Source organism: Heterodontus francisci, chromosome 13, assembly GCF_036365525.1.
Source record: "Heterodontus francisci isolate sHetFra1 chromosome 13, sHetFra1.hap1, whole genome shotgun sequence".
NCBI classification, from domain to species: domain Eukaryota; kingdom Metazoa; phylum Chordata; class Chondrichthyes; order Heterodontiformes; family Heterodontidae; genus Heterodontus; species Heterodontus francisci.
In genome coordinates this window covers 45,021,130-45,044,857 of record NC_090383.1, presented here as the reverse complement: position 1 = coordinate 45,044,857, position 23,728 = coordinate 45,021,130, and the positions used below count along the sequence as shown (strand labels likewise).

At 45.5% G+C, this 23,728-nt stretch overlaps 1 protein-coding gene across 13 annotated transcripts in view; it reads right to left on the bottom strand.

The window, feature by feature from the left end:
* Nucleotides 1-23,728, bottom strand: part of sytl3 (synaptotagmin-like 3) — a 242,705-nt gene that overhangs the window by 53,334 nt on the left and 165,643 nt on the right. For all 13 annotated transcript variants that reach the window (XM_068044758.1, XM_068044752.1, XM_068044754.1 and 10 more), the window contains 4 exons: nt 23,617-23,689; nt 21,619-21,749; nt 7,020-7,187; nt 2,048-2,226 (listed from right to left, as the gene is read on the bottom strand). In XM_068044758.1, coding sequence (XP_067900859.1) covers nt 2,048-2,226; nt 7,020-7,187; nt 21,619-21,749; nt 23,617-23,689 — 551 coding nt within the window. The remainder of the gene's footprint in view (nt 1-2,047; nt 2,227-7,019; nt 7,188-21,618; nt 21,750-23,616; nt 23,690-23,728) is intronic.

Below are 23,728 nucleotides of genomic sequence, written 5' to 3'. Positions count from 1 at the left end.
CTGTCCATGGCCCCTGCTATGGGGCATGGAGCCGCCGGCTCCAATGGACCCCTGGGCTGCCACACAGAAGCAGCCTCCGTTTAGCTGGCGGCCTCTCCACAAATTGGGAGTCACCACACCGCTGGCACTGCTTAATGGCCTCTAATAGGGGCCTTTAATATGCAAATCGTGTGTCTGCCTCTGTGGAGCAGGCAGTTGATCCACAACTGAACCCACCTCCTGCCTGCCAGTAGGAAAATTCACTGATGGCGAGAACCAACAGGGCTGGGGCCAATATTCTTGCAGGGAGATTCATTAGTGTGGTTGGGGAGGGCTTAGGCTAAATTGGCAGGGGGATGGGCACCAGCATATAGAAGCAGAAAAGAGGAGTACAATGCATAAAGGAGTGAGAGTGTTGGATAGTACTAGAGAAGGAAGTAGCACCATATTAAATAGGGGAGACTAAGAAGGACTAGGAGGAATACAAGGACAGGTTTAGAATTGATGTATGTAAACACAGAAAAGCATGGGGAATAAGGTTGGTGAGCTAAAAGTACAAATAGACCAGTATGTTCTCAGTAGAACTTCTAAATTAGAAGAGGGATGAGAGGGGATCTAGCCAGGGTGAAATGGAACCAAAGACTAACAGGAAAACAGTAACGGAAAAATGGGTGATCTTTAAGATGTTTCAGGTACAGGCTAGGTACATTCCAATAAGGGCGAAAGCTAGGGGAACCAAACCCATGGTACATAACATAGAACAGTACAGCACAGTACAGGCCCTTGGATGACGAAGGAGATAGCAAATACGATGAAACAAAAAAAGAGAGTGTATGATGCATGTCAAGTGAATTCTTCAAGTGAGAACCAGGCCAAGTACTAGAAGTTGAAAGGGGAAGTGAAGAGGAAAATAAGACTGGCAAAGAGAAAATATGACAATAGAATGGCAGTTAACATAAAAGGGAACCCAAAAATCTTCTACCTACATGTGAAGAGTAAGCAGGTAGTAAGAGGTGGGGTGATATATGCTTAGAGGCACAGGGCGAGGCTAGACTACTTAATGAGTACTTTAGATTTTTTAGATTTAGATTTAGAGATACAGCACTGAAACAGGCCCTTCGGCCCACCGAGTCTGTGCCGACCATTAACCACCCATATTATACTAATCCTACACTAATCCCATATTCCTACCACATCCACACTGTATCGGTGTTTACTAAGAAAATAGATAAAATATCAATAGAAGCAGAGTAAGTAGAGGTAATGGATGGGGTAAAAACTTATAGGCAGGAATTTTTTTTTAAATTCGTTTATGGGATGTGTGCGTCACTGGCAAGGCCAGCATTTCAAGGCACCACATTTCAAGAAAGACGTAATGGCCTTAAAAAGGATACAGATGCACTTACCAAATGTTACCAAGAATGAAGGGTTTCAGTTATGAAGAGAGGTTGGAAAAGTTAGGACTGTTCTCCTTAGAACAGAGAATATTGATTCCAACATAATAGATGTTTTCAAGAAGACGTGTAGTTTTGATAGTAGATAGAGAAAAGTTATTCCCTCTGGTGAGTGGGTCAATCATCAGAGGTCATAGATTTAAAGTCATTAGCAAAAGATCTAGAGGGGAGATGAGAATTTATTCACTGAGAGTTGTCGGGATGTGGAACACTCTACCTGAAAAGGTGGCGGAAGCTGATTCCATGATAAGTACCTGTCCAACTCCCTTTTAAAATTAAGGATAAAGAACTTACAGGATTAAATGCGGGGATGTGGGACTAAGCATGACGGCTCTTTCAAAAAGACAGAACACGCACAAAAGGCTGAATGCTCTGCTCCTGTACCACTAGTTTCTATGATTCCATGAAAATAGGTTATCTGGTCATTATCACCTTGCTGTTTGTGGGGCCTTGCAGATTGGCTGCCTTGTTTCCTATATTATAATAGCATCTACATTTCAAATGTACTTTATTGGCTGTGAAGAACTTGGAGCATCCTGAGGTCACAAAAGTCCCTGTATTATTCTAAGCCTTTCCTTTTTAACAAAGGGATTGATCTAGAAACATGCACATACGGGTTACACTTTTTCTTTTTCTCGTCTCCATAAGCTAGTTTTTTGCACGCTTTGATGTGAATTTCCAGCGCCACAGCCTTGAAGTTGTACCGGATAGACAATTCAATTTCACCAGTAACATTTGCATTGTCCAAAGTCTCTGATTCCGTGCCGATGCTGGTGATGCTGTGTACACTACCCTACGGAGACATAGTGGGAGACACAACATTACAATTCATGCCATACATTGGTGAGGAGAATACTTTTGTCTTCCACAGGCCCTCACTTTTGATTCTGATCCTTTTTTTTTGAACCAGTGAGTTGTCTCTTCATTTTAATCAAAAATTTGCATTTTTGCCAACTTCAGCAATTCTGCATACATCACTTCCATAGAATTACCTAGAAATTACAACACATTGAGCCCAACTAGTCTGTGTTGATGCTCATCCCAACATGAGCAGCAGATCTAATCCCATATTCCTGCTCTGTTCCCATATCCCTGTATACCCCTCTCCATCAAACATCTATCTAACCTGTTCTTAAATGTTGACATGATCTCTGCTTCAATCACCAACTTGGGTAGTGATTTCACAGTCTCACAACACCGGTGTAAAAATGTCTTGCTCTCTGTCCAACATCTCTTACATTTAATCGTATATCTATGTCCCTTCGTACTAAACCCCTCAATCACTGGAAACAATCTGTTTTTCTCTAACCCCTCCCATCCTTTCACAATTTAAACATTTCTATGAAATCACCCATTAATCTTCTCTGTTCTGATGAAAACAGCCCCAGCTTCCCAAGTAATAGTTCGCATTTGTATTTCCTCATACCTGACATCATCCTAGCAAATCTAGTACCATCTTTATTGTCTCAAGCTCCTTACTATTGTGTGAAGCACAAAACTGTGATCAGCACTCCAATTGTGATCTTACTAAAGATTTACATATATATTAATCATTAGGTCTCAACTTTTATATTCTGTACCTCTCTTCAAGGGCACAGAACTACAGCAGAGAATTAAAATGTTAGGCAACTGGAAGCTCAGAGTCATGCTTGCAAACTGAACGCAAAGCGGTCACCCAATCTGCGTTTCGTCTCCCCAGTGTAGAGGAGACCGCAATGTGAGCAGCGAATATAGTGTATGAAATTGAAAGAAGTACAAGTAAATCACTGTTTGACCTGGAAGAAATGTTTGGGGCCTTGGACAGTGAGAAGGGAGGAGGTAAAAGGGCAGGTCCAGCATCTCCTGTGCTTGCATGGAAAAGTGCCATGTGAAGGGGAGAATGATAGAGGAGCAGACCAAGGTGTCATGGAGGGACTGGTCCCTCTGCTGCACTCCCACTCTGACTTCTCTGTCCTCGGCCTCCCACACTATTCCAAAGAAGCTCAATATAAGCTTGAGGAACAGCACTTCATATTTCGAATAGGTACTTTACAACCTTCCGGACTCAACATTAAGTTTAACCATTTCAGATCATAACCTGCTCTAATTTCTCTTTGTTTTTGGATGGCAACTGTTGGTAATGATTCTGCAATGTCCCATTAACACTTCCTCTATACCCATTTTCTTTACTTGCCCTATTACCATCCCCCTTTTGCCTTGCATCATCATCTCTTTTGACATTTAATTTCTCCTGTCTTTCACCCTATCACAGACCTTTCCCGTTGTTCTTTTCCTCTCCTTCCCCCTTTCCCTGCCTCTGAACTTGCTTTCAACCTGTTACATCTCTAACTTTTTTCAGTTCAAATGAAAGGTCATCAACCTGAAACCATGTTCCTCTCTCCGCAGATGCTGCTAGACTTGCTGAATATTTACAGCATTTTCTGTTTCTATTTCAGATTTCTAGCATCCCAGTATTTTGCTTTTGCTACTGATAATATTCATCACACGCAAACTAAACACAATAAGGATGCCTTCCTTAAATTAGGAGGTCCACTTTGTAACTGTAGAGGAAAAACAAACAAGCTGGTGCATGTAGAAAGGGCCTATTACTAGCCGGTTTCATTTACTTGCCTAAGATAATAATGCAGTAAAAAAAAAATTACAAGGAGAGGGAGAAGGAACACTTTACTCCTGGAAGAAGGCTTATTATCTATACATATTGCAAGAAACAAGAGCCTGGAGCTTCCACTAATGGTACCGTACGTATGTCAAGGCTCGGACTTGCACTCACTGCAAGGATTTACCCTTCACCCAACCATCTTTCCAGAGCAACTTAAATGATTTTTGAGAAGGGCCAGGCAGCGGCTGGAGAATGTCTTTGGCAGGCCATGTAGAGTGTCTAAGTAAATGTCAACCTCTACCCCATCAACTATAGTAATGCTGGATGCCATGGCACAGAGGTGTTTCTTGTATCCAGGAATAAATGAGGCATGGCCTCAATTGCATAGTCCCATCATTTGCCCCCAACTACATATTTGCTTCTGGTTGAAATGGCAGTGACAAGTAAAGTGTCAGCAAGAGGCTCCTGGAGAATTTCCCAATGCACTGCACCTGAGTTTCCCTCGAGGGCTGGCATAGCTTGAGAAGGAAAATGTCAGAGATGGGCTAGGACCTTTTGTCTGGCATTAAAGGGTTTTCACGAGGACCAGGTTCACCAGGAGAAAATGAGAATCAGTGTAGCTTCTTTTTTTTATTGGATGAAGATCCTAGAAAACATAGGGAAAGAGTTGGTGTCACTCTTGAGTGCCTGAACTCTCTTGGTGTGTACACATTCTCAAACAGGCCTCTCAGCAACCTGTTAGACTTCAATGGGAATTTGGAACCAAATTTGACCACTTTTTCTGGGAAAGATTTCAAGTTTGAAGAGCTTCACATAAGAAAAACAATACATTGATATAATGTCTTTAGAACAAACAAAGAACAAAGAACAGTACAGCACAGGAACAGGCCATTCTGCCCTCCAAGCCTGCGCCGATCTTGATGCCTGTCTAAACTAAAACCTTCGGCACTTCAGGGGACCATATCCCTCTATTCCCATCCTATTCATGTATTTGTCAAGATGCCTCTTAAACGTCGCTATCGTACCTGCTTCCACCACCTCCCCCGGCAGCAAGTTCCAGGCACTCACCACCCTCTGTGTAATGAACTTGCCTCGCACATCCCCTCTAAACTTTGCCCCTCGCACCTTAAACCTATGTCCCCTAGTAACTGACTCTTCCACCCTGGGAAAAAGCTTCTGACTATCCAGTCTGTCCATGCCACTCATAACTTTGTAAACCTCTATCACGTTGCTCCTCCACCTCCGTCGTTCCAGTGAAAACAATCTGAGTTTATCCAACCTCGCCTCATAGCTAATGCCCTCCAGACCAGGCAACATCCTGGTAAACCTCTTCTGTACCCTCTCCAAAGCCTCCACATCCTTATGGTAGTGTGGCGACCAGAATTGCAAGCAATATTCTAAGTGCGGCCTAACTAAGGTTCTGTACAGTTGCAGCATGACTTGCCAATTTTTATACTCTATGCCCCGACCGATGAAGGCAAGCATGCCGTATGCCTTCTTGACTACCTTATCCACCTGCGTTGCCACTTTCAGTGACCTGTGGACATGTACGCCCAGATCTCTCTGCCTGTCAATACTCCTAAGGATTCTGCCATTTACTGTATACTTCCCACCTGTATTAGATCGTCCAAAATGCATTACCTCACATTTGTCCGGATTAAACTCCATCTGCCATTTCTCCACCCAAGTCTCCAACCAATCTATATCCTGCTGTATCCTCTGACAATTCTCATCACTATCTGCAACTCTACCAATCTTTGTGTCGTCCGCAAACTTACTAATCAGACCAGCTACATTTTCCTCCAAATCATTTATATATAATACAAACACCAAAGGTCCCAGCACTGATCCCTGCGGAACACCACTAGTCACAGCCCTCCATTCAGAAAAGCACCCTTCCACTGCTACCCTCTGTCTTCTATGACCGAGCCAGTTCTGTATCCATCTTGCCAGCTCACCTCTGATCCCGTGTGAATTCACCTTTTGTACCAGTCTGCCATGAGGGATCTTGTCAAAGGCTTTACTGAAGTCAAGATAGACAACATCCGCTGCCCTTCCTTCATCAATCATCTTCGTCACTTCCTCAAAAAACTCAATCAAGTTAGTGAGACACGACCTCCCCTTCACAAAACCATGATGCCTCTTGCTAATAAGTTCATTTGTTTCCAAATGGGAGTAAATCCTGTCCCGAAGAATCCTCTCTAATAATTTCCCTACCACTGACGTAAGGCTCACCGGCCTATAATTTCCTGGATTATCCTTGCTGCCCTTCTTAAACAAAGGAACAACATTGGCTATTCTCCAGTCCTCTGGGACCTCACCTGTAGCCAATGAGGATACAAAGATTTCTGTCAAGGCTCCAGCAATTTCTTCCCTTGCCTCCCTCAGTATTCTGGGGTAGATCCCATCAGGCCCTGGGGACTTATCTACCTTACCTTACCTACCTTATCTACCTTTAACATAGTAAAACATCCCATGACCCTTCACAATAATGTTATCAGATAAGAATTGCCCCTGAGCCAAAAAGGAGACATCAGGAAAGGTGACCAAATACTTCGGCAAAGTGTAGATTTTAAGGAAGGTCTTAAAGGAGGAGAGAGAGCTGGAGAAGCAAAGAGTTTTGAGCAGGAAATTTCAAAGCTTAGTGGAGCATTGAAGTGGGTGTTGCACAAAAGAAACATTGGAGGAACACAGAGTTCTTTGAGGGTTGTAGGGCTGGAGGAGGTTATAGAGATTGGGTGGGAAAAGGTTTTGAACACAACGATAAGAACTTTAAAATCAAGGCATTGATGGGCCAGGAGCTAGAGTAGGTCAGCAAGGACAGCGGTGATGGTTGAAAGGGACTTGATGCCAATTAGGATATGGGCAGCAGAGTTTTGGATGAGCTCAAGTTCATGAAGGGTAGAAAATGGGAATCCAGTCAAGAGAGGACTGGAATAATACCCAGAAGGTGCAAGTGCTTCCAAAGGTCACCTCCAATTACTAACCCACTGGGATATTTCATGCTGAGTCCGAACCGGGCTTCTTCTTCTTGCGTAGAGCTGGCACGATGTGGAACTGGCTTCCTCTGTCTGCTGCAAATCCACTTCCTGGAAAGTTCCTCCATCCTTGTCATCTGGCTTGCTGACTCTGAGGAGACTGGCTGGGGCTGACAGCTGCCACATAATTAAAACACAGCACAGATTCTAAGATGGTTGAATTAGGTTTTCCAAACATCAGCTGGATGAAATCATCCTTTCTTTCATTATTTTTTGCATGTATGGTATATTTGCCTTATTTGGGGATGCTTTTCTCCTTGAGCTATTTGCCAGTGAAATCATAAACTGCTTTATAAAGGGGGCTAGGGAGGGTTTATGTATTTTCTACACGTAAAGCTTAGAGAGAAACTCCCACTGCCCACATCCCACCCACATTACAAGAAATTCTACAAGACTCAGCCAGATTCAGAATTCTTAAAAGGTCAGGAAACTTTACACATAATAAAGCAGAAAATGCTGGAAATACTCAGCAGGCCAGACAGCATCTGCAGAGCAAGAAACAGTTAACATTTCAGGTCAATGACCTCTCATTAGAACTTAACCCATAAATGGTACTCAAGTCATGGGACCGGCAAACAGAAATTCATCACATTAAGAGCTGAATTTTGTCAGCCTGTCACAGGTACCGGCTGTGGCACTGGAAGCGTGTGCTGTCGCCATGTCACGTGTGTGGCTAATTAACATAACCAAGGCGTGGAGCCCATCCTATTGCAGGACAGGGCGGGCTACAAGGTGATGATGGCGTCAGATGACAGGTGCTGGTGCCATCTTTAAAGCGGTACCGGCCCTGCTTGTACTACTACCTTTCACTGATGTAGTGAATGTGGAGTGCAGCTGGACCCCTCTACTGTTGCTGTAACTCCTGGACCCCCACATCCACCACTGCTGCTGCTGTAATAACTCCTGCTCTTCCCAGCTGCAAGTCCTGCACATCCCTGCACCCCTGCACCAGGACAGCAGACCGACCAGATGAAGCTGGAGCCAACTGGGCCTATTTCCGAGGCAAGACACTGGGTGGTCCCACAGTTTAGCAATACCTCCCTAAGATTCTCCTGCAGGCTGCAAGGGAAAGGCAGAAGATCCACTGTCCAAGGGATAGCAAGAAGAAACCCTCCCGCAAGAGCACGCAAGCCTGGATGGAGATCGCAGAGGAGGTCAGCAGCTGTGGGGGTCAACCCCGGAACTGGGTCCAGTGCCACAAGAGGGGCAATGACCTCCTTGTCAGGGTGAGTCCTGCATACCCAACTTATTTTGGGGGCTTGCATGTGGCTATGCAGGAGGGAGTGCTACATGGGGAGGGAGTGATCAACCAGGAGATGGCAAGTGGGTGAGGCATTGCCACATCCTGGCAGATGCATGGCTGCATCTTGGTAACAGGCTGCCTTCTTTCAAAGCTCAACCCATTATGTCCAGAGAGTGGACGTGGGCAGGAGCCACTCAGAAGACCCCATCAGGGGACGAATTGCTGCCACTAGCATAAGTGTTCTCTTGCTCTTTGCGCGCAGTCTAACTGTGTTCCTCTTTCCACTTGCAGGAGAGACATTGATGACTGGTGGTGGGATTCCTGATGTGTCTTCTGACATCAGCAGAGGAGGTGGCTCTGGTGTTAGCGGGGGCCCAGGGCAGCCCTGCAATTGTGGACGGTGATACTGGAGTGTCAGCACAAGAGAGTAAGGAGATATTGTGTTCACACGTCCTCCAACACACTTCTGGAGATCCACATCATGCACGGTTGACATGAGGAGGAGATCTGAACAACCTAACCCACAAATGTTTGTGTTCTCTCATGCAGGTTGTGGCACATCAGAAGCAACTGCAGCCTTTGGGACAGGGGGCCTGCCGTCGACATTTGAGGAGGAGGAGGAAGAGAAGCAGTCAGAGGATGCACCATCACATCATTCTCCTGCACCCTCCACCAGTGAAATTACTATCACGTCGGTGGGTATGAGCTTGAGTTTAGGTTCAGGGTCATAAGCTGGGGAGAACACCATGCATGCACCCGAACACTGACGGAGGCTGTGACAGCCGAGGCCACTACCAGTTGGATGACTGCGGGAGGCCTGGCCCATGCTGAACCCCAGGCTGATAATGAGCCTCTGGAGTCGGCAGCACAGAAGATGCTGAATTTACAGAGATAGATAAGGGAACATCTGGCAGAGCTTACAGAGGCAATGCACGGCTATGAACAGACGAAGGAGGAGTCCATTCATGCCATGAGTACTGTCACGTCTCAGGTGTGAGCACATGGTTTCTTCCACCGAGAGGTTGGCAACCCTCATGGAGAGCCAGATCCCACGGATGCACACAGACCTGCACACCATCATCTTGGCCATGAGCTCAACTCAGCAGTGGCAAGGTGAGAGAAGGACGAGGTGCCTGGAGTCTTCTCTAGGTCCTTGTCTTTCTCTGGTCAACAGGGAAGTTCATGAGCCTTGAAAGGGCGGAGGAAAGGTTGACCTCCACATCTGGGGGCTCCCTTCAGGGTACTTAGTGTAGACAGCAGCTCCAAAGCCACTCCGCCAGTGACCCCAGCTCTAGTTGCTGCAACAACGGAGAAGCCTCCTGCATCCTCCAGGCCTCAGGCAGCAAAAGGACGCCTGCCAAAGTCACCCAGGCCAAGGGACAGCCCAATCAGCAGCCTGCCTTCACCTCAGCTGCCAAAGCAGGAGTTGAAGCATACGAAAATAAAAGAATAGCACCTGGATGCACTTGGGGATTCAAGGGTGTGTTAATTGTGACCTGTGCATTGGTTCCTACAATTGTGTTAATAAATAGATTTCAGAATCATTGATGTAGATGCCTCATGTTTTCATTGCTGAATTGTGAAATTCAACCTTTACCCTTGCTCCCTCAATGGTCTGTCAGTGGAGGCCGTTAGACACTGGAGTGACACAGCAAGGAGGTGACAGGCGGAATACTGTGAGGTGAATCTTTATTGAGTTCACTTTGAGAGGCCATCATGGTGGCAGGAACCTGATACGTATGAGATTATGTTGCGCGTCCCTGGCCTCTGGTGCAAGGGAAGCAAGATCCAGTGGTACCTGCTCAGTTGGCTCCTCCACATCCTTCTCATTGGATGAGGACTAGCGATCAATTCTGTCCTCTTCATGCAAGGCCACCCCTCTCTGATGTGCTAGATTGTGCAGAGCACCCAGAGAGTGGTGAACCTGTGGAATTCTCTACCACAGAAAGCAGTTGAAGCCAAATCATTAAATATATTCAAGAAAGCGTTATAGTTCTTAGGGCTAAAGGGATCAAGGGATACGGGGAGAAAGCGGGAACAGGGTACTGAGTTTGGATGATCAGCCACAATCGTATTGAATGGCGGTGCAGGCTCGAAGGGCCGAATGGCCTACTTCTGCTCCAATTTTTTTTCTATACGCGAGACCCTCGCTAGGGCATACTGCAAGGCTCTACCTGATCGATCAAGGCTCCAGAATCTCATCTTCAGAAGCCCAATGGCCTGCTTGATGGTCGCTCGGGTAGAGCTGTGGCAAGTGATGTACCTCTCCTCTGCTGCAATGCGAGGGTTCTTCACAGGCGTTAGTAGCCATGTCTTCAATGGGTAGCTCTTGTCCCCAAGATCCATCCCTGAAGGTGAGCGGGGGTCTGAAAAGCAGTGGCACCTGGGACTGTCAAAGTATGTAGGCATCGTGGCTGCTTCCCAGGAAGAGGACACACACCTGCAGGAAACGCTTTTGGTGTACGTTGATATAATGGAAGCCCTTCCTGTTGATGAAGGCCGCTGACTCCTCTGCAGGAACCTTGATGGCCACATACATGCAGTCGATGACACTTTGCACCTGGGGGAATCCAGCAATGGCTCTGAAGCCGATGGCCCTCTCCACCTGACTGTCAGGGTCAGTTTGGTTCCGCACATTGTCGCCAACCCTCTTGAACAAGGCTTCTGTCACCTCCTTGATGCAGTAGTGGGCTGTTGTCTGGAAGATCCCAGACACGTCCCCAGTGGATCCCTGGAAAGAGCCCTACATATAGAAGTTGAGTGCCACATAGATCTTCAAGGCCATGGGCATTGGGTGTTCGCTGAAGCCCATGGGTCGCAGATCGTCCTGCAGCATGGCGCATAACTCAGTGATGGGCTCCCTAGAGAGCCGCAGTCTTCGCTGACACTGCCACTCGGACATTTAGAGGTAATTGAGGTGAGTCCGGTATACTCTCTGGCGCGGATAGGCCCTACTTGGCGTGGCTGGCAGCTGCCGCTCTCCTATTGGAGCTTCACAGACGGGCCCAGCCATAAGTCGCTGCTGCGTGGCACAGGGGTCTACAAAGGATGGGGTGAAAGAGATCCATGCCAGCTGATTTTTACCCCTCTTGTGTGCTGTCCTTGAGCAGACGAACTTGCCTTGGGAACTTCCTGTTGTTACTCCCCTCTGAAGACACACTAATGCCCCTCAGAGCCCACCCTTGCAGACAGCCCAGCACCCGAGAGTGAGCCTACCCGACCCTTGCACCCGAGGGTGAGCCCAGCGGACCCTTGCACCTGACAGTAAGCCCAGCAGTGCAGAGAGTCCAGCACCACAGGCTGACAATGGTCTCCACTCCCCCCTCTTCCCTTATTAACTGCTCCCTATGGCTGCCTTCCTGCAGTGACACTGCATCCTCACCTTGGTGCTGCCACCTTAAAACGGCTGAGAATCTGAAGACATGTGATCCCCATGCGCCGTTGACTATAGTTAAAACCTCCCCATAAAATTGTGTTCAATTAGAGTCATAGAGAGATACAGCACTGAAACAGGCCCTTCGGCCCACCGAGTCTGTGCCAACCGACCCATTTATACTAATCCTACATTAATCCCATATTCCCTACCATATCCCCACCATTCTCCTACCACCTACCACCACTAGGGGCAATTTACAATGGCCAATTTACCTATCAAGCTGCAAGTCTTTGGCTGTGGGAGGAAACCAAAGCACCCGGCAGAAACCCATGCAGTCACAGGGAGAACTTGCAAACTCTACACAGGCAATACCCAGAACCAAACCCAGGTCGCTGGAGCTGTGAGGCTGCGGTGCTAACCACTGCGCCATTGTGCCGCCCAATGCAAATGCATTCTAATTAGTCGTTCACCAATTCAAACTGCAGTCCTGCTACGTCAGGGCGGCAACATTGCCTTGGAGCTTTCCCGCCACTGACAAAATCGGGAACCGACGTCATGCTGTCGGGTTTCCGGGTGAGCACGTCCACCCTGATTTTTCGGCCCCCCCATGCCTCCACTCCTGCTCCTACTGGCCAGATAAAATCCAGCCCTATCACTCCACCCTTGTTAATAATCAATTGAAGAACTATGGTCTCTATTTTACTGTTCAATTTCCCAGCATGCTGTGTGGTTTAATTATGCCAAAGAGGTTGTGGCATACAATATTGTTTTAATTTATCATGTGCTACAAGGACACATTCCTGCTTAAGTGTCAGTTTGGCCCGGCTGTATTTATTTTATTTTATCTTTATTTTTTTTTATTTAGAGATACAGCACCGAAACAGGCCCTTCGGCCCAGCGAGTCTGTGCCGACCAACAACCACCCATTTATACTAATCCTACATTAATCCCATGTTCCCTACCATATGCCACTTTGGTAGAAGGACGGCCAAAGCGGCCAACTGTTTGAGATGGAAGGTCACTCTTAATGTGAAAAACAAGGTCCTTTACGACGTACATGGGATTCCAATTGCAATTTTGCGATGTACCAACCTGACTGCACCCAACAGTCTCACAATAGACCCTCTTAAACTGACCACTGGAGGCATGGCAAAAAAGGACTAAAAACATTTTCCCAGGAAGAACTCCAGATCTCCCTCCCCCTGTCTATCCTGCCCCCCATTCCTTCAAGCCCAGATTGTCAACCAGATGCAGTCACTATACTGCCCTCCCCAGCTGGTGAGCTCCAACTGGTATGCCACTCTCTGCTATTCAGATCTTGGCAAATTACGCTCGGGCCTCGAAATGCCAGGGTTCTCATGGAAGCAACAACAGATAAGCTACAGGTAAGCACCGGATAGTAAAAGCAGGGACTTTCTTGGTCTCTACGGATTCAGTTATTAAAGACAGAAACTCAGTGACTCTTTGTGGGCAGTTTCTTTACAGCCAACAAATAAACTAATAAATCTTTATTTCAGTTAGAGTGTTGGAACAAATCTACAGGCTTCCAGGGCCTCTGCCATGAACAACTTTCTTACCTCTCACCCCTGTGCCCCCACGGTTTAACTGCCTTTAAAATCAAGGGCAGCAGATTTTTCACAGATGTATTACATCTTCAAAATATATGTATTGTTATATATCTTTTGGGCCTCCTTATCTCGAGATACAATGGATACGCGCCTGGAGGTGGTCAGTGGTTTGTGAAGCAGCGCCTGGAGTGGCTATAAAGGCCAATTCTGGAGTGACAGGCTCTTCCACAGGTGCTGCAGAGAAATTTGTTTGTTGGGGCTGTTGCACAGTTGTTATATATATTGTATTGTTATCCACCCACATCCATCTTCCCCCTCCCAATCATAGAATCATAGAAAGTTTACGGCACAGGAAGAGGCCACATGGCCCATCGTGTCTGTGCCAGCCGTAAAGCATTCCACCCATTCTAATCCCACCTTCCAGCATTTGGTCCGTAGCCCTGCAGATTACGGCACTTGAGGGTCTCTGTCTCAATTACCCTTTCAGGCAGTGGGTTCCAGACCAGCACCACCCTCTGGGTGAAAAATGTTTTCCTCATCTCCCCTCTAATCCTTCTACCAATCACTTTAAATATATTCCCCCAAGTCACTGATCCCTCTGCGAAGGTGAATAGGCCCTTCGCCTCCACTCTATCCAGGCCCCTCAAAATTTTGTACATTTCAATCACCCCTCAGCCTTCTCTGTTCCAAGGAGAACAACCCCGGCCTATCCAATCTTTCCTCATAGCTGCATTTTTCCAGTCCCGGCAACATCCTCATAAATATCCTCTGTACCCTCTCTAGTGCAATTACATCCTTTCTGTAATGAGGTGACCAGAACTGTACACAGTACTCAAGTTGTGGCCTAACCAATGAGTTATACAGTTCCAGCATAACCTCCCTGCTCTTGTATTCTATACCTCGGCTAATAAAGGAAAGGATTCCATATGCCTCCTTAAACTTATCGACCTTTCCTGTTACCTTCAGGGATCTGTGGACATTTACTCTACACCTCTCAGTATTTTCCCATTAATCGTGTATTCCTTTGCCTTGTTTGACCTCCCCAATGCATCACCTCACACTTCTCCAAGTTGAATTCCATTTGCCACTTTTCTGCCCATCAGACCAGACCATCAATATCTTCCTGCAGCCTACAGCTATCCTCCTCGCTATCTACCACACAGCCAATCTTTGTGTCGTCTGCAAGCTTCTTGATCATGCCCCCACATTTATGTCCAAATCGTTAATATATACCACAAAAATCAGGGCACCTAGTACTGAGCCCTGCGGAACACAGTCAGACAAGATTTTAGTTTAGTTTAGAGATACAGCACTGAAACAGGCTCTTCGGCCCACCGAATCTGTGCCGACCATCAACCACCCATTTATACTAATCCTACACTATTCCCATATTCCTACCACATCCCCACCTGTCCCTATATATTTCCCTACCACCTACCTATACTAGGGGCAATTTATAATGGCCAATTAACCTATCAACCTGCAAGTCTTTGGCATGTGGGAGGAAACCGGAGCACCCGGAGGAAACCCACGCAGACACAAGGAGAACTTGCAAACTCTGCACAGGCAGTACCCAGAATCGAACCTGGGTCGCTGGAGCTGTGAGGCTGCGGTGCTAACCACTGCGCCACTTAACAAATCCATGCTGACTATCCATGATTAATCTGTGCCTTTCAAAGTGACAGTTTATCCTGTCTCTCAGAATAGATTCCAATAGTTTGCCCACTACTAAGGTTAGACTGACTGGCCTGTAATTATTTGGTCTATCCCTCGCTCCCTTTTTAAACAGAGGTACAGCGTTAGCAGTCCTCCAATCCTCCAGCACCACACCTGTATACAGTGTGGACTGGAAAATGATGGTCAGACCTTCCGCTATTTCCTCTCTTGCTTCATTTAACAGCTTGGGGTACGTTTCATCCGGTCCTGGTGATTTATAAACTTTCAAGGCTGCTAATCCCATTAATAAGTCCTCTCTCCCTATGTTTATCACATACAATACTTCACACCCCTCTTCCTTAACTACAATATCTGCATCGTTCCCCCATTTTGTGAAGACAGGTGCAAAGTATTCATGAAGAACAATACCAACATCTTCCACCCCTACACATAGGTTACCTTTTTGGTCTTTTATGGGCCCTACTCGTTCCTTAGTTATCCTCTTACTCTCAATGTATTAATAAAACATCTTTGGGTTCACCTTAATTCTGCTTGCCAATATTCTTTCATGCCCTCTCTTTGCTTTCCTAATTTCCTTTTTGATTTCACCGCTCTACTCTCTGTACTCCTCTGGGCTTTCTGTAGTATTGAGTTCTTGGTGACGGACATAAGCTTTCTTTTTCTGCCTTATCTTACCCTGTAAGATCCTTGACATCCATGGGGTTCTAGATTTAGCCGTCCCACCCTTTTTCTTTGTGGAAACAATGTTTACTCTGAACCCCTTGAATCTCCCCTTCGAATGCCTCCCACTGCTCTGACACTGATTTACCTTCAAGTAGCTGTTTCCAGTCCACTTTCGCTAAATCACTCCTCAGCTTAGTAAAATTGGCCTTGCCCCAATTGAGAACTCTAACTCCTGTTCTGTCTCTGTCCTTTTCCATAATTATGTTTAAATTGACTGAATTATGATCACACCACCAAAATGCTCTCCCACTGCCACTCCTTCCACCTGTCCATCTTAATTTCCTAAATAAAAACAAGGAAATGCTGGAAATACTCAGTAGATCTGGCAGCATCTGTGGAGAGAGAAGCAGAGTTAAATTTTCAGGTCAGTGACCCTTCATCAGAACTGGATGATGAAGGGTCACTGACCTGAAACGTTAATGCTGCTTCTCTCTCCACAGACGTTGCCTGACCTGCTGAGTATTTCCAGCATTTCTTGCTTTTATTTCAGATTTCCAGCATCTGCAGTATTTTGCTTTTATTCATTTCTTCAATCTAGTCTAAGTCTAAAACTGCACCCTTTCTTTTTGGGCTTGCTACATACTGGCCAAAGAAGTTCTCCTGAATGCACATCAGGAATTCTGCTCCTTCAATTCCTTTCGCACTAAAACTTCTTCTTCTTTGGCCTTCTTGTCTCGAGAGACAATGGGTAAGTGCCTGGAGGTGGTCAGTGGTTTGTGGAGCAGCGCCTGGAGTGGCTATAAAGGCCAATTCTAGAGTGACAGACTCTTCCACAGGTGCTGCAGATAAAATTGGTTGTCAGGGCTGTTACACAGTTGGCTCTCTCCTTGCGCTTCTGTCCTTTTTCCTGCCAACTGCTAAGTCTCTTCGACTCGCCACGCTTTAGCCCTGCCTTTATGGTTGCCCGCCAGCTCTGGCGATCACTGGCAACTGACTCCCACGACTAAAACTATCCCAGTTAATGTTGGGGTAGTTAAAATTTACTACTATTACTGCCCTATTGTTCTTGCACTTCTCAGTGATTTGCCTACATATCTGCTCTTCTATCTCTCTTTGACTGTTTGGGGGTCTATAGCACACTCCCAGCAGTGTGACTGCCCCTTTTTTGTTCCTTAGCTCAATCCATATGGCCTCATTTGATGAACCTTCCAACGTATCACCCCTCCTCACAGCTGTAATAGTTTCCTTGAACAAAATTGCCACCCCCCTCCTTTCTTATTCCCCTCCCTATCGCGTCTGAAAACCCTGTAACTAGGAACGTTGAGCTGCCATTCCTGTTCCTTCTCAAGCCACGTTTCTGTAGTAGCTATGATATCATACTGCCACGTGTCTATCTGTACCCTCAGCTCATCTACTTTATTTGCTATACTCCTTGCATTGAAACAGATACCCTTGAGCACTGCCAAACTAGTTTTTTTTATTTTCTAACCCTTGTTTCCCCTTTTTTGCAGACTAATCCATTAATTTTCTGCCTTCCATTTTCATTTGATTTGGCCAAACTGAGTCTACCCTCAGGTCCCCATCCCCCTGCCAAACTAGTTTAAGCCCTCCCCAACAGCACTAGCAAAACATCCCACAAAGAAGTCAGTCCTGGCTCCGTTCAGGTGCAACCCTTCTGGCCTGTGCAGGCCCCATCTCCCCCAGAGCTGGTCCCAATGACCCAAAAATCTAAAGCCCTCCCTCCTGCACCATCTTTCAAGCCAGGTTATCTTATCCTTCTGTTGCTACACTCACTTGCACATGGCACTAGCAATAATCCAGAGATTACTACTTTTGAGGTCCTGCTTGCTAATTTCTTACCTAGCTCCATAAATTCTGACTGCAGGACCACATCCCTCTTTCTACCTATGTCGTTGGTTCTGATGTGGACCACAACTGCTGGCTGTTCACCCTCCCCCTTCAGGATGCTCTGCAGCCGCTCGGTGACATCCTTGACCCTGGCACCAGGAAGGCAACACACCAACCTGAATTCATGTCTGTGGCCACAGAAACGCCTGTCTGTTCCCCTGACTATTGAATCACCTATCACTATGTCTCTTCCAGTCTTCCCTGTACCCCTCTGCACAGCTGAGCCACCCATGGTGCCGTGGACTTGGCTCTGGCTGCACTCCCCAGATGAACCATCACCTTTCTCATTATTCAGAACTGAATACCTGTTGGAGAGTGAGATGCTATCAGGGGTCTCCTGCACTACCTGCATGTTTCTTTTTGACTGCCTGGCAGTCACCCATTCCCTCTCTCCCTGCGTGACCACATCTATAAACGTGCTATCCAAGTAGCTCTCATCCTCATGAATGCACCGCAGTGTCGCCAGCTGCCGCTCAAGTTCCAAAACCTGGCCTATAATATCCTGGTTTCCCTCTCTCACCTTCCTTAAATAGCGAAGTGACATATGCAATTTTCTAATCTAAAGAAACAAGTCCCCAGGTTGAAGATTATAGTTAAGGCATCAAAAGTGTTCTCACCTATTTCCTTTAAAATCCCGGGATGGAAACCAACTGGTTCTGGGGATTTGTCACTCTTCAGTGCTTTATTTTTATTATTGTTAGTTTGCTTATGTTAATCCTGGCCAGTCTCGGTCCCTGACTCAATATTAGTTTCCTTGGAATCACCAGCATGCTGGCCTCTTCCTGTACTGTGAATACTGATGCAAAGTAATTATTCAGCATGTCAGCCAATTCCTTATCTTCAGTGACAATATCACCAACCTCTTCTGCCTAATATAACCGTAAAAATGTTTTGTGTTGATTTTGAGTAAGTTTATTTTCATACTCCCTTTTTGTAGCTCTTATTATTTGTTTTGTCACCTTTTGCTGTTCTTTGTATCTTTCCCATTTACCAGGATCTGTGCTATTTTTTTCATTCTTGTATGCTTTTTCTTTTAGTTTTGTGTTATCTCTTACCTCTTTAGTTGTCCATGGCTGGTTTTTTGTGCAAAGAGAGATTTTTCCCCTTCGGGATATAAACTGGTTCTGTAGCATATTAAATTATTTTTGAACACCTCCAACTGCAATTCTGTCACTTTACACATTAACAGACTTGCCCAGTTTATTGTGGACAGTCTCTGTTTCATCACATTGAGTTTAGTCTTACCTAAATCCTAACCTAAAACTAGAATTTTACTCGCTGTTTCTCCCTTTCAAATATTACATTGAATTTGATCATATTGTGTTCTCTATTAGATCAACGTTCTCGCACCATTAGTCTGTTAACTCAATCTGGCTCATTGCTCATTACTGCATGTAATATGGCAGGCCCCCTTGTAGATTCTAGGACATATTACTGCGGAAAACTATCCTGGATACACTCAACAAATTCACTACCTTTCCGACAAGTGATAGACTGCTTGTCCTATTCGATATGAAAATTAAAATCCCCCACTAAAACCACTCTGCCATTGTTACATGCATGTCTAATTTCTGTATTTATGCAATCTATCGCACCACAGCTGCCTACCCGGGGCCTATACACAATCCAACAACAGTCTTAAATCCTTTTCTATTTCTTAATTCCACTCATAAAGTCTTCACTAACTGCTTACCTCTTATTATATCCTCCCTTATCATTGAAGTGTTTCCTCCTTAATCATGGCTACTCCTCCCCCTCTATCATTTTCCCTATCTTTCCTGTAAACCTTACAGCGTGGCATATTTAGCTCCCAGCCTTGACTATCTTGCAGCCATGTCTCAATAATGGCTACCATGTCACACCCTCCAAGTTGAATTTGCACGTGCAATTCATTCAATTTGTTCCTTCTACTCCTCGTGTTTGTATGGTTGGCATCCTTCCATCTATGAAAGATGATGGACACGCAGCAAACAATCCATTTAGGTGGAGTGTCTTCTCTTGGTGCACCTTTGCTGATGGCTGTGAAGGCCAATCCTTGAGGTTCTGCCACAAGTGCTACATGTGAAACTGCCAAGTGACGCTAAGAGTTGTTGTTTTTGACGTTGGCACCTGTTGCCAAGCTGCTGTAGCAACTGGTAGTGCGCACCAGTCCACAGGATGTGTTGCCATTTTCCTCTTTCGCAGCTAGAGACTCCCAAGTGTGATAGTCGGCATTTAGGGCCTTCATGTCACACTTGCAAGCATCCTTGAAGCGCAGCTTTAGGTGCCCCACTGGTCGTCTGGCCCTGGCTACCTCACCATACAGAAGGCCCTTGGGTATGCAACCGTCTTCCATCCTGTGGACATGTCCGATTCACCGAAGCTGCCTTTGTTTGATTAGTACCAACGCACTTGGGAGCTCTGCCTTTGAGAGGACTACCGCATATGTGATTTTGTCCTGCCAGGATATACCCATAATGCGCCGCAGACAGCCAAGAAGCTTCTTTTCCTGATAGCTGAAAGTCACCCATGTTTCACAGACATACAGCAAGGTGCTGAGAATATAGGCCTTATAAACCATTAGCTTGATCCTGAGGGTCAGCTTGTTATCCCATGCGCGTTTCGCTAGTTGGCGAAAGGTGGTAGCTGCTTTCCCTATGCGTGTATCGAGTTCTGCATTAAGGGACAGATTTTCTGTCACCATGGACCCAAGGTAGCTGAATTTGTTAACCACTTCCAGTGGTGTGTTATTTAGTGTGATCAGGGACTGAGATGCAACACCCATGACCATGGTTTTCTTGACGCTTATAGTCAAGGAGAACAAGTTACAAGTTACGTGTTTGTATAAAAAACACTCATTTGGGCCACACATCCTAACCTTAGCACAAAAATCTAGACTGACACTCCAGTGCAGTACTGAGGGAGTGATGTATGTGTTGGAGGTGCCATCTTTCGGATAAGACATTAAACCAAGACCTCGTCTCCTTCTCAGATGGAAATAAAAGATCCCATGGCACTATTTTGTAGAACAAAAGGCGAGTTATCCCCGGTGTCCTGGCCAATATCTATCCCTCAATCTACTTCATAGAAAAAGATTACCTCGTCATTATCACATTGCTGCTTATGGGAGTTTGCTGTGTGCAAATTGGCTGCCATACTTCCTACATTAAAACAGTGACTATACTTGGTTGTAAAGTGCTTTGGGACACCCTGAGGTTGTGGAAGCCGCTATATAAATGTAGTCTTTCTTTTCCTGGTAAACTAGCTGCCATCACCTCCCATCCCATCACCTATACTGGACTCCAGGTACCAGTTACCTCCAGAAAACAGAGCATTTCCACCCTCCAGAACAGGGCTGAACTTCCAAATACCAGCACTCGGCACAATGCCTCACCACTTTTCCCCCGCCAAGCCGAGAGGACACTGTGGGTACGAATATTGTGGAGGCAAATCTCGGACAGAAATGGATGAGGCTCCCTATCAGCAGCAGATATTTGAAAGACCATCCCTTATATGTGCCGCAGGTACGGTATGAATGAAAGAATTAATTCCGTGGGGCTCTGGTATTGGTGGGGACCCACAGTTAGCACACTTCCCAGTAACTGAGCTACAGTGTTACAGCCCAAACAGCATAACCCCACAAGTTCAACATTTGCATTGAAAAGGGAACTGGAGGAGTTCCTGCAAACAACCTACATGCAAGGATGGTCATTTAGGGTTGTGTCACCCAGACTTCCTGGTCTCCTAGTGTTTTGCTTGATCACCTGCAGGGGTCGAAGAGGACTTTTGTACAGTTTTTTCCAAAATTGGTCTCAGTTTTTATTTTCTTTGTTTTTCTGCCTCTTGCAGGGCATCCTTGGCCATGTGAAGTGGAGAAGGTGATGGCATGCTCACATTACATGGGACAGGATCAATGGACGAGCTAGTCTTTCCCTGTCCATTCTCATATGTTCCTATTGCTTATAAGCAATCTGTTCTGGCCTGACTCGACTTTGGAGCAAACTGTACTGAGAGTTTCACTGGACAAGAACTCAGTTCAGGCCTTAACTCCAGATTTACACAAGGACCAAACATAGTGGAAATTCTCCTTAAATTATCAAGCTATCTTTCCTAAAAAAATTGTGTAGCCCATACCTTGCATGTGTTGACTAAGACTGTGTCTGACTGACTTCTTTTCTCTTTCTTCAGCTCACAGTCTTCTATCCCATAATCTGCTGTGAGTAATTTGCTGCCCTTCATCACATCTTCTTGGGACTTGGAGATTTCTAGACAGACATAAACATTAAAAACTTTAACACAAAAAGCATTCTGTTCAGCGATGTTTTCAATACTAATTTACTTCAGACTAGAACACAGAACCAAATTTATGAGTGAAACTGGGAACCCCTATAAAGTACCTGAAAATCTATCAAATATACACTTTCTCATGACTAGAAGAACCAATTATAACTTGGGCTGTGTTCTGTGTGGGTTGGGGATGGGAGGTGAAGGGTGTGGTGCGAGTGGGACTCGTTGGTGAGAGGCCTGGGCTTTTTTAAGGTCCAGGCCTCAGTTTAATATTTAATACACTAAGGCCAGCGAGCAGGAGCAGATTGGGGACAAGAAATGGATGCTGCTGTGAAGCCGAGAGAACGGGGGAGGGGAAATGGTGGGGTTGTTGCACAACCGATGCGAGTCATAGGCCGGAAAAGCAAGATTATAACAGGAGAGGCCCAAGTATTCCTGGTGGGGCCCTGAGAGCATTTCTACACCTTTTAAACTCCCAAAGAATTCTGCCAAAAGTTAAAAAAATAACTTATCTTGCTCTCTCGTGTGCCACAACAGGTTTCATTGGCAGCTTTGGCACAGTGTGGGCCTCCCGCCATTTTATGTTAAAATGGCGACACGGTGCCAGTGATGTCCTCGAGACTTGATATTCACATGCCAATTAGGCCGCCGCCCGCCTATGGTGGGTGGCTTCCATGCTGCCAGACCCTCGGCAGTTAAAAGCGCAACAGACATGAGCGCATTGGAATCATGCTGCAAATCCCCCACCAGTATTTGAACCACTTGCCAGCCTTGTTTGCTATGCGAGCTGGTTTAAAATTGTGCCGAGAAATCCCAAGTCATTTTGGATTTAGAGCTGCCTACCCTGGTTCAGATTTTGTAAACTTAGTTGTACTTTATAATGGACTGTATGGTGACAAAATCCTTTCGAATTAAAGCTTTAAAATGTGACTTGACAGATTTTTTTGGTTGCTTTTTTTGGTGAAGCCTTCATGGAAATGTTTTAAATTCAAACTTCTCAAAAACTGGTTTCTTCAACTGAATTTTCCAAATCCAAGTTTCGCTCTAGTTCTGGAATGAAGCACATCAGCACATCCAGAAATCTACACCAAATTCATTGACCATTGTTCTAAGTACAGTGATACATAAAAACAATCAAAACATTTTGGTTCTGACACAAAAGGGGAGATTTTTCATTTTGGTGGTCTTAATGCACATCAAGAAATTTTATTTCCCCAGCCCATGATTCCAAATCTATTAAGAAATCTCCCATATAGTGTACAATCTAAACATTAACCCAGGAACGGTGTGAGGACTGTGCAATCTCATGGAGCCCTGAACCAATCAAGGGATCCAAGTGGATCTAGTAAAAAGGTTGTCATGTAAAGGAATAGCTCCCAAACCAACTCTTTGCACTGGGCCCCCACAAAGCAAATGCCACATCTGCAGAAACCTGGTTTTCTTATTTACAGGTACTGGTAGGCCTGCTGTGCATTCACAATGACAACTTGCATTTATATAGTGTCTTTAACACAATAAACGCCATGGCACCTCACAGGAACGTTATGAGACAAAAAATGCCACCGAGCCAAAGAATATATTAGAGTATCTTCCATTTTCATTTCAGATTTCCAGCACTAACAGACTTTTAATTCTGATAACTTGCCATACTTTGCTTAGAATTCTCTTTAAACGTTGCCCATTTCTTTCTTAGAATGGAACATCAGAATTTTTGTCTCATTGAAACAAAATCTCATTGAATGACCTCAAACTAAAGTGCTACAACGAGCAAAAGATTTAACTCCTTGAAAGAAGGGAGTACAAACAAGACACCAAAACTGGAGAGACAGAATTGAGTTGACTTACGTCTGATGTGGCCAGTGAGGGACCAGAACAAATTCTCCATAGATCTAGTGAATCCTTTTGAATGCTTGTCCTCCTAGGAATCAACAAATCAACTTTGATCAGTGGTGCAGTC